Raw genomic sequence first — 13,359 nt, 5'->3', positions numbered from 1 at the left:
ATCATAACCCACAATAGTACTTAAAGACTTCAATACCTCCTCTGATGACGGGTAGAACAATCAAACAGAAAATAAGTGAGGAAACAGAGGACTTGAAGAACACAATGACCTAAGTAGATCTAACAGACATATACAGGACACTCTGCTCAACAACAGAATACACATCCTTCTCAAGTTCACAAAGGTCATTTTCCAGAACAGACCATGCGTTTGACCACAAATTAAGTCTCGACAGACTTTTAAAGATAGCACACAAGTTATAAATGAAGTTAGAAATGCAACACAGAAGGAAGACAGGAAAATTCACACATTTCTAGACATTAAACAATGCTCTTAAACAACCTATGGATCAAATGAGAAATCGTAGGGGGAATTAGAAAACACAGATAAATGAAACTGCAAACACAGCAAAGCAAGGCTAAGGGGAAACTCATAGCTACAGATGCTTATGTTCACCAACAAGAACATCACCTAGATATACCACACCTTTATCCAGCCATCTATTGATGGGCAGCTAGGGTGCTCCCATAGCTCAGCTATCGTATATAATAAAAGCCTAATATGCAAATTGACCAAACATGGAACAACCGGTGGAATGACTGGTTGCTATGATGTGCACTGACCACCAGGGGGCATACACTCAATGCAAGAGCTGCCCCCAGCCTGCAGACCCCAGGCCAGCCAAGGCGAGTGCCAGCAGGGGGGCCCCCCCAATTGCCCTGCCAGTCGCCCCACAGATTGGCCCTGATCACCAGCCAGGCCTTGATCATGCACCAGGCCTCTATTTGTAAATCATGCTGCAAGGAGCATAGAGATGCATGTATCTTTCTGAATGAGTGTTTTGGATTTCTTCGGATAAATACCCATAAGTGGAATTGCTAGGTCGTAAGGCAGTTCTGTCTTTAACTTTTTGAGGACCCTCATACTGCTTTCCCTAGTGGCTGCACCAATTTGCAATCCTAGCAGGGGCGCACCAGGGTTCCCTTTCCTCCACATCCTCACCAACACTTGTGGTTCGTTGATTTATTGGTGTGACTAGCTTAGAGGAAGTCATACTGGAGAGGGTGGGCCTTGCTCTAAGCTGATGATTGTCCTTACAAAAGGGAGAGACATGGAGACAGATATACCCACAGGGAGAGCACAGGCAAAGAAGGCAGAGGTCAGGGTGATGCTGCAGAAGCCACGGAAAGCCGCCAGGAGCCAGGGGAGAGGCGGGAAATGGATGCTCCCTCCCAGCCCTCAGAAGGAACTAACCCTACCAATACCTAGATCTTGGACCTCCAGCCTCCAGGACTGTGAGACGATACATTTCTGTTCTCTTCATTATTTTTTAATCCTCACCCAAAGATACGTTTTCATTGATTTGAGAGGCAGAGTAAGAGAGAAACATCCGTCAGTTGACCCCTGTACACACCTCCACCGGAGATGGAACCCACAACCTGAGAATGTGCCCCGATCAGGAATCAAACAGCCAACCTTTTGGTGAATGGGATGATGCTCCAACCAACTGAGCCACCTGGCCCGGGCTACATTTCTGTCCTCTAAGCCGGGTGTGTTACGCCAGCCTTAGCAAACAAAGACACCAAACCGATTTATTCCATAAAAAGCCCCGAGGAGCCTGGACCAGCAGCCCTGGAACTGGGGCTAGAGGGTGAGGCAGGAGGAGCGTAATGGGGTTTTCCAGTCGCTTTGAGGTCCTCGATCCCCTCCACCACAAGGCTAGGTTTCTACCCCTCCCCACACCAGCAGAATTCTGACAGCATATTATCTGAGGAGGATTAAAAATGAAGCTTTAGGTTGACAGCTGCCACACACATTTAAAGGCATAGCTACTGTACCAAAACCCGAGTACTAATTGACAGGATGTAGCCTGAATGCTATACAGAGGGAATCTTCACCACAGACATGCAGTGTGGCCTTAGGCAGGTCATGCAACCTCTCTGTGCCTTCGGGTTCCTAATAAGATAGGAGATTGGTTGCATCTATTTCCTAGGTTTGACGTGAGAATTGAAGTCCTTACCACACACGTGTCCAGTGAATATTTACTTTGCAGAGGTCCTGATTCCCAGGGTCCCAAGGAGCCAGTAAGCCCTGAACTTCCAGTTTCCAATCATTGGTGTAAGGACAAGACCCCAGGCAGGACACCCACAAATAGAGATACCCCCCCCCCCACGAGCTACGGGACATGAATCTCGGGTGTCCTCCTTGATAAAAAGGGCCCTGGCCATTCCGGCACAGACCCTGCCCAGGCCCCTGAGAGCTGACCGTGCCGTCGGGGGTGTGCCAGGAGACTCCGCGGACGTCCTTCAGCTGCCGCTGCGCGGGGTGGTAGGAGGCGATGGTCTGGAATGGGTTCTGGCTCTGGTTCCAATGCCACTGAATGACCTCCAGGGGCATGGGCAGGTCCCCGTGGTCGTCAAAGAAGATATGGTGGCCCAGGAGGGTGAAGTTGACCTTCCTGATCTCCTGGAGCAGCTAGAGGGGCCAGACAACAGGGACGTGGAGCTGGCATCAGGTTGGGCCAGACCTGAGAGCAGTCCCATCCCACTGGCCTTGATCTTCACACCTGTGAAATGGGGCCCCAGGACTTGGTCAATGTGGCGTTCGGGAGGCAGTGGCTGAGAGCTCTGGCTCTGGACTCAGTTAGCTCTGGGTTTAGGCCACTTGCTATGAGGCCTTGGACCTGTCACTTAACCTCTCTGAACCCCAGTTTTTTCTACAAAATGAGAGCAACAGAAACCCCATCTTCTGGGCTGTGAGGCAATAAATAAGTTAATCTATGTGGGGGGCTTAGAGCAGTGCCTGAAAAATAGTAAATTGTCACCTCCTATAGAGGATTTGCTAATATTCCTTTTCTCTGGAAGTCCCCTTGGCCATCCCTCTGGAACCTAATGCCTGGGGACCACAGTCCACGCCCTCTCATCTGTAAGAGCTGCTGGAATCTCCCCTGCCCTCCAGTCTCCCCCACTCCATCCCCTTCCTCTCAGGATGTAGACAAGGGGACAAACTAGAACACGCTTGGGACTGGAATTCCTGGGCCTGAATTCCATCCTGGCTCTGTCCTCAATTTGCTGTGTGACTTTGAACAAGTCGTTGAACCTCTCTGGTCTGATGCTGAACAGGCTTCCAACTTAATCTGGCTCCTAGATTTTTTTCCCTCCATAAATAGGAGAGTCTATTGGGGCCCAGAGCTCACCTCACCTTGGGGACTGACAGGCAGACAGACAGATAGACAAGGGTGCTGGTCCCTGGCCTTCTCCCCAAAGAGGCTTTCAGACTCAGGACTTTCCTCCTGGAATGTCCAGCGGCTGCCCTTCCCCTGCTTAAATCCTGCCACCCACCCCCACCCCCACCTCGCACAGCTGCAACCCTAACTTCCTGCTGCACTCAGCAGGGACAGATCTTATTAGCTGCCCTCGTCCCCTCCCAGGATGAAGGTCTGATTCTCTCGCAGTGCCCAGCCAGGGCCTGGTGCGTAGTGGGTGCTCAGCAAATGGGACTGGATAGCCTGGTTGCTATGATCGATGCTCTTTGGTGTCCACTATTAGGGGAGGAAAGAAGTCGATCGGTCCTTCATCACAGCTACTGCCAACCGTGGCTGGGAGAATGCCTGGAAGGAGAAGTGGGAAAACCACAGTGGGATGGGCTAGACCGGGTTCAAAGCCACGGGCTGCCGTTTACCACTGAGCGTTCGTGGGCAAATCACTTATCTCCCCATCCCTCCGCTTCCCTACTTGTAGGTTATCAACCTCATAGGATGGCCGTGAGGTAAGGTGGATGTGTACTGGGCACTCAACACACAGAAAAGCTCCTATGATAATTTGTATGTTATTCATGCAGCAGGCACATGGTAAAATAGTGTTTTACCAGCTGGCATCAGAATTCCTCTTAAAGAAAAACTGCATTAAACACACACACACACACACACACACACACTAGGGCTGCAAGGTTAGACTGTGAGGTTATGGGGTAGAAAGGCACAAATAAATAGAATAAAGGGGTGATTCTAAAGAACTAACTAAATTGCTCAGTTAGTGAAGTGGCCGGGTATTCGGTGAGGGGTGAAAAGTGAAGAAGGGAAAAATAAAGAGCGGCCAGAGACAAGGGTTGGGGGATTGGCTGAGCCCCAAACTGTGAAAACCCCAGGGAATGGGCTCAGCACAGGGGTGTCTGGCAACAAAGGAGACAGTGCGCATCTCCGCTGTGAAACCCTCCGCTCCCCCAGATCCTCAGTAAAGCCTCCTCCGGGGCGGGCTGGGTGGTGGAGGAGTGTGAGAGTCAGAAAACACAGACTTGAGCTCTGAATCAAGGTGACCCCTAAACCTGAAGCCACGCCCAGAGAGCTGATGGGGGCCCACTAACCCATTCCCCAGCCCACCCCCCACCCCGGACCCTGGAGCAACCACAGGGGGCCCTGGGACCCCCACTCCTTGCAGGTTTGCTTCTACAGAATTTGACCTGAACCTCCAGACAGACTGACTGTCTTGGATGGTGAGGATTAAATTAAGGAAGAGGGACTTTTGTTTTGGCCACATGTCCCATGGCCTCTCCACCCACTGGCCCAGAACCCACTGGGGATGGAGAGGCTACTGCTGAGGGGGGCGGGGCTGCCCTGCGCTCTCCATGGCAACCAGAGACTCTGCGCCTGCTCCGTGGCCCTGGCTTTCCTCACCCGCCAGGGATAGACCACCTCCTTGGGGCAGTGGGTCTGGCTGCAGCCGAGGAGGCTGTGCAGCCCGTGGGCCACGGCATAGACAGCAGAGTACACGCTGTAGGCCACGCGCTCGCCGGAAAGCGTGAGGATGGTGTTGAAGGACTCGAGGGCGGCCAGGCAGGCGTCGCACTCCTGGTTGCAGGTGGCCCCCGAGCTGGGCCTGTTGGACGCCGGCGTCCTGGCCTGAGCCCGGCGCACACGAAACTCGCTGAAGCCCGGGATGGACACGCTCTCGGTGGTGACGCCCAGGAAGGTGCCCGTGTGGCTCAGCTCGGTGAGGTTGTGCAGGGCCAGGTCGATGGCCCAGGACTCCGAGGCGATCCACACGGTGCCGGTGAGGTTCTGGCGCAGCACCTGGTGGAAGAAGTGGTGCAGCGCCAGGTCCGGCGAGAACACGACCACCACGCGCGCCGAGCTGTGCCGCAGCTTGTCCACGATGGCCTCCAGGCGCCTGCGCTCCTGCCGCGTCACCACCTGGCTGGGCTGCGGCGTGGGCAGCACCTCGTGCAGGGCCACGCAGATGTCGTGGCGGGCCAGGTGCTCGCTGAGCAGCTGGCTGTTCCGGCGGCCGTAGTCGTCGTCGCTCACCAGCACAACGATCCAGTTCCAGCCGAAGCGGAGCATCAGTTGCACCATGGCCTCGAGGTGGTGGTCGGCGCCTGGCACCGTGCGCAGCACCGCGGGGAAGCTCTGCTTGTCCCGCAGGTCGTCGCTGATGGCGCTGAAGGTGATCTGCCCGAGGGGAGGGGGCCGTTTAAACCTGCAGTCCACCTCTACCCACCTCCGCCAGTCCACGACGTGTCCCATCTCCCGTACCGTAGGGGTCTTTTCCTTTTGTCCATTGCACTTCTCAACCTCTAACATCCTAAACCACTTAGTTATTTCCGTTTACTGTCTGTCTCTCCCCACTAGAAGATAAGCTGTAAGTTCCCTTCTGTATCCTCCGAGCCTACAACAGTACCTGGCATAGTGGGTGCTCAGCAAATATTTGTTAAATGAATGAAAGAATGAGTTCAGTACTGGAGTAGATGTTTCACATAAGAATACGAACACTTACTGAGCACCTACTATGTGTCAGACCCTGTGCTAGATGCTTTACAGAATAAAAACAACAGCAAAGGCCCTAGCAGGGTAGCTTGGTTAGAGTGTCGATCTGATACACCAAGGTTGCAGGTTTGATCTAGGGTCAGGGCACATACAAGAAACAACCAACGAATGCACCAATAAGTGGAACAAATCGATGTTTCTCTCTCTTTCCCCCTTCCTCTCTCTAAAACAGCAAAAATTACAGAATTTGTAACTACCTACTGTGTGCCAAGTCCAGTGCTAGCTACTTTTTAATGAATAGATATTTTATGCTAGTTCTGGACTAGGCACTTTCAATCATGGTGATGATAACAGTGATAATAGTAGTAATCCCAATAGCACTTTGTTGAGGACCTACTATGTGGCAGACTCTATGCTAGGCAATTACACAGGATAACATTGAGCATTTTCTGAGCTTCCATTCTTGTGCAAGATGCTCTACATCAGCGGTCGCCAACTTTCGGACAGCACGGACCACACCGTTGGCAACCGCTGCTCTGCATAACAGGAACATTAGCGACCACCTACTGTGTGCTGAAAACTCCTGCATAGGTTAAATGCTTTAATCATCAGACAGTCCTGGGATAGAACTCTTATCATCCCACTTTGCAGCTGGGGAAACTGAGGCTCAGAAGACATAAGACATTGGTTCTCAACCTTCTGGCCCTTTAAATACAGTTCCTCATGTTGTGACCCAACCATAAAATTATTTTCGTTGCTACTTCATAACTGTAATGTTGCTACTGTTATGAATCGTAATGTAAATATCTGATATGCAGGATGGTCTTAGGCGACCCCTGTGAAAGGGTCGTTCGACCGCTAAAGGGGTTGCAACCCACAGGTTGAGAACCACTGACTTAAGAGATTGGCTCAATGGGCACGACTCAGAGCCAAGACACACACCCAGGTGTCTGCCTCCAAAGCCTGAGCTCTCAACCAATAGGCCAGGCTGCTTGCCCAGGATTGGGGTTGATGTCCTGCTTCTGGTCTCCCCACCCACTTCCACCCGATGACTGGGGGGGGAAGGGAGCCCTCTGGACAACCACACCTCTGTCCCCTCCCAGCCCCTGCTCCCAGGGCCCAGGAATCTCACCTGTGGAAGGAGAAAGAGGGAGAGGAAGTGGGCCACAGTCATGGTAGCCTCAGAGTTTTCAGGGCCAATGACGGCCACGACGCGGGGCACGTAGTGGCTGTAGTCCTCCTGGATGGGCAGGAAATAGTCCTCCTGCGCCAGGAAGTAGAGCACGGGCTGGATGTTGTTGGAGACGTAGCAGACGTCCACCATCTCGTAGCCCAGCCGCACGCCAGGCAGCAGGCTGCTGTGGTTGTTGATCTCCTCCACCGCGAAGTGCATGGCCTGCATGAGCTTGTAGCCCAGCGCCTTCACCTCGTACCTGGAGGGCCGCATGGGGTGGAGGCAGGTCCGGAATGAGCGGGGTGGGCAGGGGAGCCAGCCTGCTGGTCCTACACGCCAAAGGAAAGCCAAGCAGGCCTTGCCCAAGAAAGAGAGACTCCAGAAGGTTCTGGCATTTTTACCACCTCAATGACTCTGTACCGCATCTCTAGGATCATCATCATCCCTATGACCACCTCTGACATTCTATCTCTGTAGCCACCGTCAATCACTGCCATTGCCACCCTTACCACCATCGCTCTGGACTCTGTCACCATTCTACCAGTGTCCACCAGTGTGGCCACCATTACCCACTATAATCTCCATCATCACTAACACCACTTTCACCATCATCACCTTACTATCCCTGTTACCAATATCATTGCCACTGCCACCACATGTCTGTGATCACCATTACTAATACTATCATCACCACCACCATCATCATCACTATCAATATGCCACCATCAGCAGCATTACTATCACCATCACCACTATCATCTCTACCACCATCCTCACCACCACCATTATCACCATCCTTACCATCACCACCACCATCATCTCCATCATCCTCACTATCACCATCAACACACCATCACCACCAACACCATCAGCATCATTATCACTATCATCACTGTCATTACTACTATCATCACCACCATCCTCACCATCACCATAACACACCACCATCACCACCAACACATTAGCAGCATCACTATCACCACTATTGTCCCTACCACCTATCACCAGCACCACCACCATCATCACCATACTCTTCACCTTTTTTTATTATCACCAGCCATCACCATTATAAACATCACCATCATCACTTCCATGACTGCCATCACTTCACTGGACTCCCTACCATTACCACAGGTGCCAGAACATCTAACGTCATGTTTCGTACCATCCCTGTGCCATCACCCTCACCATTCTCAAGCCAGCATCTAACCTTCCCCAACATCATAGAAGTCAGTGCTCAGTCATCTTTTGCACGCTCCTTCCTCTCTCCCTCTCTCCCAGAATGCCTTCACCCTCTCTGCACGAGGTCACATTGTATAATCCCAGGCTGGCTCCAGGAGATGGCCCAATCTCTGAGCGAGGCTACCACCCCCAGGGGCTCACAGGGAGGGCCAGAAAGTCCCCTCCAGTCCTGGCAGCGCCCCTGCCCACCTCACCACAGCCCTGGGAACAGGCAAACTGTCCCCTCCAGCTGAGAAGCTGCTGTACAAGAGCCACATTCTGCCTCCAAAGTTAGGACACCTGGTGTCTTGACGGGGCCCCGGAGTGGACTCCCTGGGAGCCCCCTAATTGCCAGAGGGGATGCGGGTGGTCTCTGGTGGTCTCTGAGACATGGCCTTATGATCTGAAACATCCTATAACTATAGTAAGAGACATGGCATTGGGACAACCCAGATCTCAGTGTTTCAGAACACAATGGCCAACATTTCAGAACCATGGACTGTGTGGGGCCTCCCTGGGGGCCAGCGAGGTGGATCCAGGATGGGGATTTGGCAATGAATGAGGAGGAGCTTTTTGAGCTCCCAATCTCAGCCTGGCCTCCCGAGGACCAGGACCAGCCCCGGCTCCCACCCACCCTCACCGCCACGTCCAGCCTCCCACCGGAGACTCACTCCTTGCACTTGGGCACCTGCAGGAAGTTGAGGTGGACGGTGCCCTTCACGTTGGCATGGAGGGTGAAGAGGCCACCCAAGAGGTAATCCCCTGCCAGGCTGAAGTCCGGGTTCTCAGCCGGCACAGCCAGGGCCTGGAGCAGAAAGAACAGGGAGCAGACCACCCCGGCCTGAGGTCCCATGGCTGGGAAGTGGGGTCCCCAGAGGTCGCTCTGCCTCACCAGAGGGCTGGCCGCTTAATTCCAAGGGATTTGCACAGACATTTACATAGTGACGGTCCTGCCACTGTCCGGGGTGGGGAATGCACAGGGGACAGGTGGAGAGATCAGAGGGCTCCGGGGGAGGGGAGGAGGCTGGAATGCGGAGGATCCCCTCTTAGGGATCGCGGGGCCTGGGTGGTCAGGAAGAACTGCCTTTGGAGGTAGAGGGAGCATGTCCTGCCAACTGGGCCCTGGCCTGCCTCGTGGCGGGGGATAGGTCGCATCCCCTGATGTTCAAACACCTTGCAGTTAAGGACACAGGAGATCCACCAGGAGACAGAGCAGGTTGGCAGATGGGGCCCGACCTCAGCGCCTGACCAAGGTGGCCTGGCCTGTGGTAATTAAATGGCATCTGGCCTATAGCAGGTGTCCCCCAAGCCGTAGTCATTGTCAGTAAGAACCAGGAGCTGTGCTGAGTGCTTGCCATTCTCTCTCTCTCTTTAAACTGATGTCAGAGAGGAAGGGAGAGGGAGAGAGATAAAAACATCAACGATGAGAATCACTGAACAGCTGCCTCCTGCACGCCCCACACTGGGGATTGAGCCTGTAACCAGGGCATGTACCCTGACCGGGAATCAATTGAACCGTGACCTTCTGGTTCACAGGTCGATGCTAAACCATTGAGCCACACCAGCCCGGGCAGTCTCCATCTCTCTTAATGCTCACGAAAACTGGAAGTGTTTCTAACCCCGGTTCACAGATGAGGAAACTGAGGCACCGGGAGGTTAAGAAACTCCCCCTGGGTTGTACAAACCACAGAGCTGAGATTCAAATCACACAGCCAGACTCTAAGGTGGTTTCCCCTCAACCCCATCCAGGTGTAAAGCGAGTCAGGACAGCTCCGTGATGCCCCAGGCTGTGCGGCCAGCAGAGAGGAGATAAGGAGTTGTATGTGTGTGTGTTGGGGTGGGAGGGGGGCAGGGCCTGTGCCACAGCCTGGGGGGAGTGACAGTGACCAGGAGCACAGGTCATTTCTATTGAAACTGTGTTCTGAGGGCTCACTGCTGAGCACTCACCATGCTCAGTCATCCCGTTTTATTCTCACTACCTCTTCTGTTTCCCCATTTAGCAGATGAGAAGACTGAGATTCAGAGAGGGACAGTAAAATTCAAAGCCACAGAGCAGGTTAGTGGATTGAAGGAATCCAAGGCTCAAAGGGGGGCTGATGGGAGTGGTGGCAACCAAGCAGATCCAACGTGGAAGGAACACGGGGCCCCCTGGACAGGGAGAGCTTCTTAGTGTGGCTGTCAGCGTGGAAGGAGGAGCCCCCTGAGGACCCAAATCTGAAGGAGCAATGGTCAGAGGTCAGACGTCTCGGCTTCCGGTCCAGCTCTGTGGCAGTCAGTGCGCAGGCTGCCCTTGGGCAGGCCCCTTCCATTCTCTTGCCTCCGTTCCCCTCCTGTAAACTGGACTCGCATGCAGGGGCAGGGATCCTTGGGAGATTCTGATGAAAGTTCTGGATGCGAATGTAACACTTGGCAAATGCAGCTGAGAATCCAGGGCGCCCCCAGGCTTGGGCTTGTCCGAGACCCCGCACTGAGGCGCCCTGGGTCGGGCGATAAGAGTCTCTACGGTCCTCTGACCTTGACATCATCTGAGAGGCAACTGGATGTGGCTGAGTCACTGACCGCCCTGAGGACAGGAGCCTGGGACACTGCGTCACCATGACTCTCCTTCAGGGCTGCACGCACAGCACATACCCTGGTGGCTGAGGCCCGACACAACTGTCACCCTCATGGCCTAGTTCAGGGCCTGAGGTCCCTATGCACACACCTGTGTGGCCACTGGTTGCCAAGGTGAGGGAGAGCCATGACAAGCTCATGCAAAGTACATGGGGTGGGGGCAGCTGTGGAAATGGGGGGCCCTGGAGAAGCTGCCCATTGCCTTGTGTCTGCTCCCCCAAGGTGCTCACAGAAAAGTGGGGCTGGAGGAGGCTGCCCTCAATTTCCTTCCTCCCCTCCCATGGAGCACAAGAGCCCCCAAGAAGGGCCCAACCCCAGGGACTGGGGGCTGCATCAGCCCTTCCCCACCCTACTCACCAGTTTCTTTCTTACCAGTGCTCCCCCATCCAGGAAAAGCCAGGCAGCTGGGAACCCAGCTCCAATCTGGCTTATGGTGTGGCAGGGAGGGTCTCCCCAAAGGTCTGGGAGATGGGCCACCCCGCACCCCAGCAGCTGACTTGGTTCAGACACTTCGGAGGAGGGTCACCAGGGAGGCCTCGGAGCCTCTTCTCAGGGGGCCCAGCCTGTGAGAGGTTAGAAGCTAACAGTGGAGTGGGCCCTGGAGCTCGGGGATCTAAGGGTGAGCTGAGGCCTGTGGGGGAAACTCCACTTGAACCCAGAGACCCACTTATGCCTCCTCACCATTCTTGCTGGGTGAACTCAAGGATCTGGAGGTTCCAAATGACCACAAGCCCAATAAGAGCCAAAGGGAAGGGAAGCCACCTTCATGGAGCCTCTGCGATGCTTTCAAACAGCATTACGTCTGCTCAGCACACGTGGGAAGGATTCTGCCCCCATTGTACAGATGAGGAAACCAAGGCTCAGGAGCCTAATGCCTTCTGTGGGAGGCCTAACGGAGGCCAAAGGTCGACCAACTACTCAAGGTCATCCTGTTGGTTAGTAGGAGGGCCGGGGGTGAACCCAGGGCTATGGACCTCACAGCTCATGCTCCTTATCACCTGCTCCACCAGGTCCCTGACTTCTAGCTGCTCCTCTACCACTGTCATTCCCTGCCCTCCCCACCGGCACCTCCACCTCCATTTAACTAGGGCAGGCGGTAGCTCCAAGCCACTGCTCGCTCCGTTTCCTCTGCCCTCCCTCGCCTCCCAGACCAGGGGGCTGGTGGCTCCTGAGAGCCCAGTACCCGAGCAGGTGCCCAAGGCCTCTTTGCATGGTCACCACAGTAAGTCCCCGTGTCCGTGCCGGCCCATGGAGTCTCTTCATTTCCCTGTGTGACTGGGGCCCAGTGCAGGTCCGGGCTTGGAGCGTGAACCATTTGACTGAGGCCGGACGTCCGTGCCACCGCGGTCCCAGGGGTGGCCAGTCAGGCATGAACTCTAAGGAAATGAAGGTCATCTGTGCCAGCTCCTGGCTGACAGGCTACTCGGAGCTCTTGGGGGTCCAGAGGAAGCATTAGGGTGCAGACCCACCCTCTTCAGAGTCATGCCATTTCCATTCATTCCCCCACCACACGTCCATCCTCGGTTCCTGTGTGGTGTCTGGAGGCCAGTGTAGTAAATAGATCCACTGGTGCATGCTCAAGGCTTCATCTTTGCCTTAAGCCCTATCCATTGTTTCCATGCACCTAGATTAGCACACTTTTTAGTTGTTGTTAATCCTTACCCAAGGATATTTTTCCATTAATTTTTTTTTTTTTAAAAGAGTGGAAGGGAGAGGGGGAGAGAGAAACATCAATGTGAGAGGGACACATCCATTGGTTACCTCTCACACGTGCCCCAACCAGGGCCAGGGATTGAGCCTACAACCAAGGTACATGCCCTTGACTGGAATTGAATCTGTGACCCTTCAGTCCATAGGCCAATGCTTTATTCACTGAGCAAACCGGCGAGGGCACTGTGCTCAAGGCTTTAGATGTCACATCCTCAGATACTCACGGCAGCCCTAAAGGTACATTCTATGGCTCCCATTTTGCAGATGAGACTGAGGCACAGATGATTGAAGTAACTCTCACACCTCGGTGTGCCTTACCTAGCAAGGCCACTGTCAAGGCTTCATGAGATTAGGTAGCTAATGCTCTTAGCCAGTGGTCAGCCAGCTCTGCTGCTGTCTTGGTGTGACCTTGAGCAAGTCACTCCATTCATGCAAAAACATTAGTAAGGACTACAAAATGCAGTTGCCATCCTTAACTTCCATAAACTCCAGCCTGGGCACTGGGTGCTACCCTTTGTCCGGGTCAAGCCCCCACTTGCACGAATCAGTGGTAGCCCCTGGGTGAGCAGGGTGGGGGCTCTGCCAAGGGTAGTCTTCACCCCCGTCCCAGAGCTCTGAGACCCTCCATGCCAACAGCCCAGATTGCTGGACCTGGGATAGGGGTGTCAGTGTGGTGGGGGAATGAATGGAAATGGCGTGACTCTCTCAAGAGGGTGGGTCTGTACCCCAATGCTTCCTCTGGACCCCCAGGAGCTCCGAGTCAGCCTGTCGGCCAGGAGCTGGTATAGGTGACACCCCTATACATTCTCTGTGTGTGGGGACAAGCCAGGACACACGTGACCCCCTCTAAGTCAGCTGGCCCAGGTGGGGTTGGACCCAC

At 54.1% G+C, this 13,359-nt stretch overlaps 1 protein-coding gene across 1 annotated transcript in view; it reads right to left on the bottom strand.

Moving 5' to 3' along the window:
- Positions 1 to 9,166, bottom strand: part of TAS1R2 (taste 1 receptor member 2) — a 16,955-nt gene extending 7,789 nt beyond the window's left edge. The window contains exons 1-4 of the mRNA XM_006766653.2: positions 8,828 to 9,166; positions 6,894 to 7,194; positions 4,673 to 5,446; positions 2,266 to 2,475 (exon numbers count right to left, since the gene is read on the bottom strand). Coding sequence (XP_006766716.1) covers positions 2,266 to 2,475; positions 4,673 to 5,446; positions 6,894 to 7,194; positions 8,828 to 9,009 — 1,467 coding nt within the window. The 5' untranslated portion in view covers positions 9,010 to 9,166. The remainder of the gene's footprint in view (positions 1 to 2,265; positions 2,476 to 4,672; positions 5,447 to 6,893; positions 7,195 to 8,827) is intronic.
- Positions 9,167 to 13,359: the final 4,193 nt, after the last annotated feature.

This window comes from Myotis davidii, unplaced genomic scaffold, assembly GCF_000327345.1.
Source record: "Myotis davidii unplaced genomic scaffold, ASM32734v1 scaffold299, whole genome shotgun sequence".
NCBI classification, from domain to species: Eukaryota; Metazoa; Chordata; class Mammalia; order Chiroptera; family Vespertilionidae; genus Myotis; species Myotis davidii.
The sequence above is the reverse complement of the archived record's forward strand: the minus strand, read 5'-3'. Positions and strand labels throughout refer to the sequence as shown.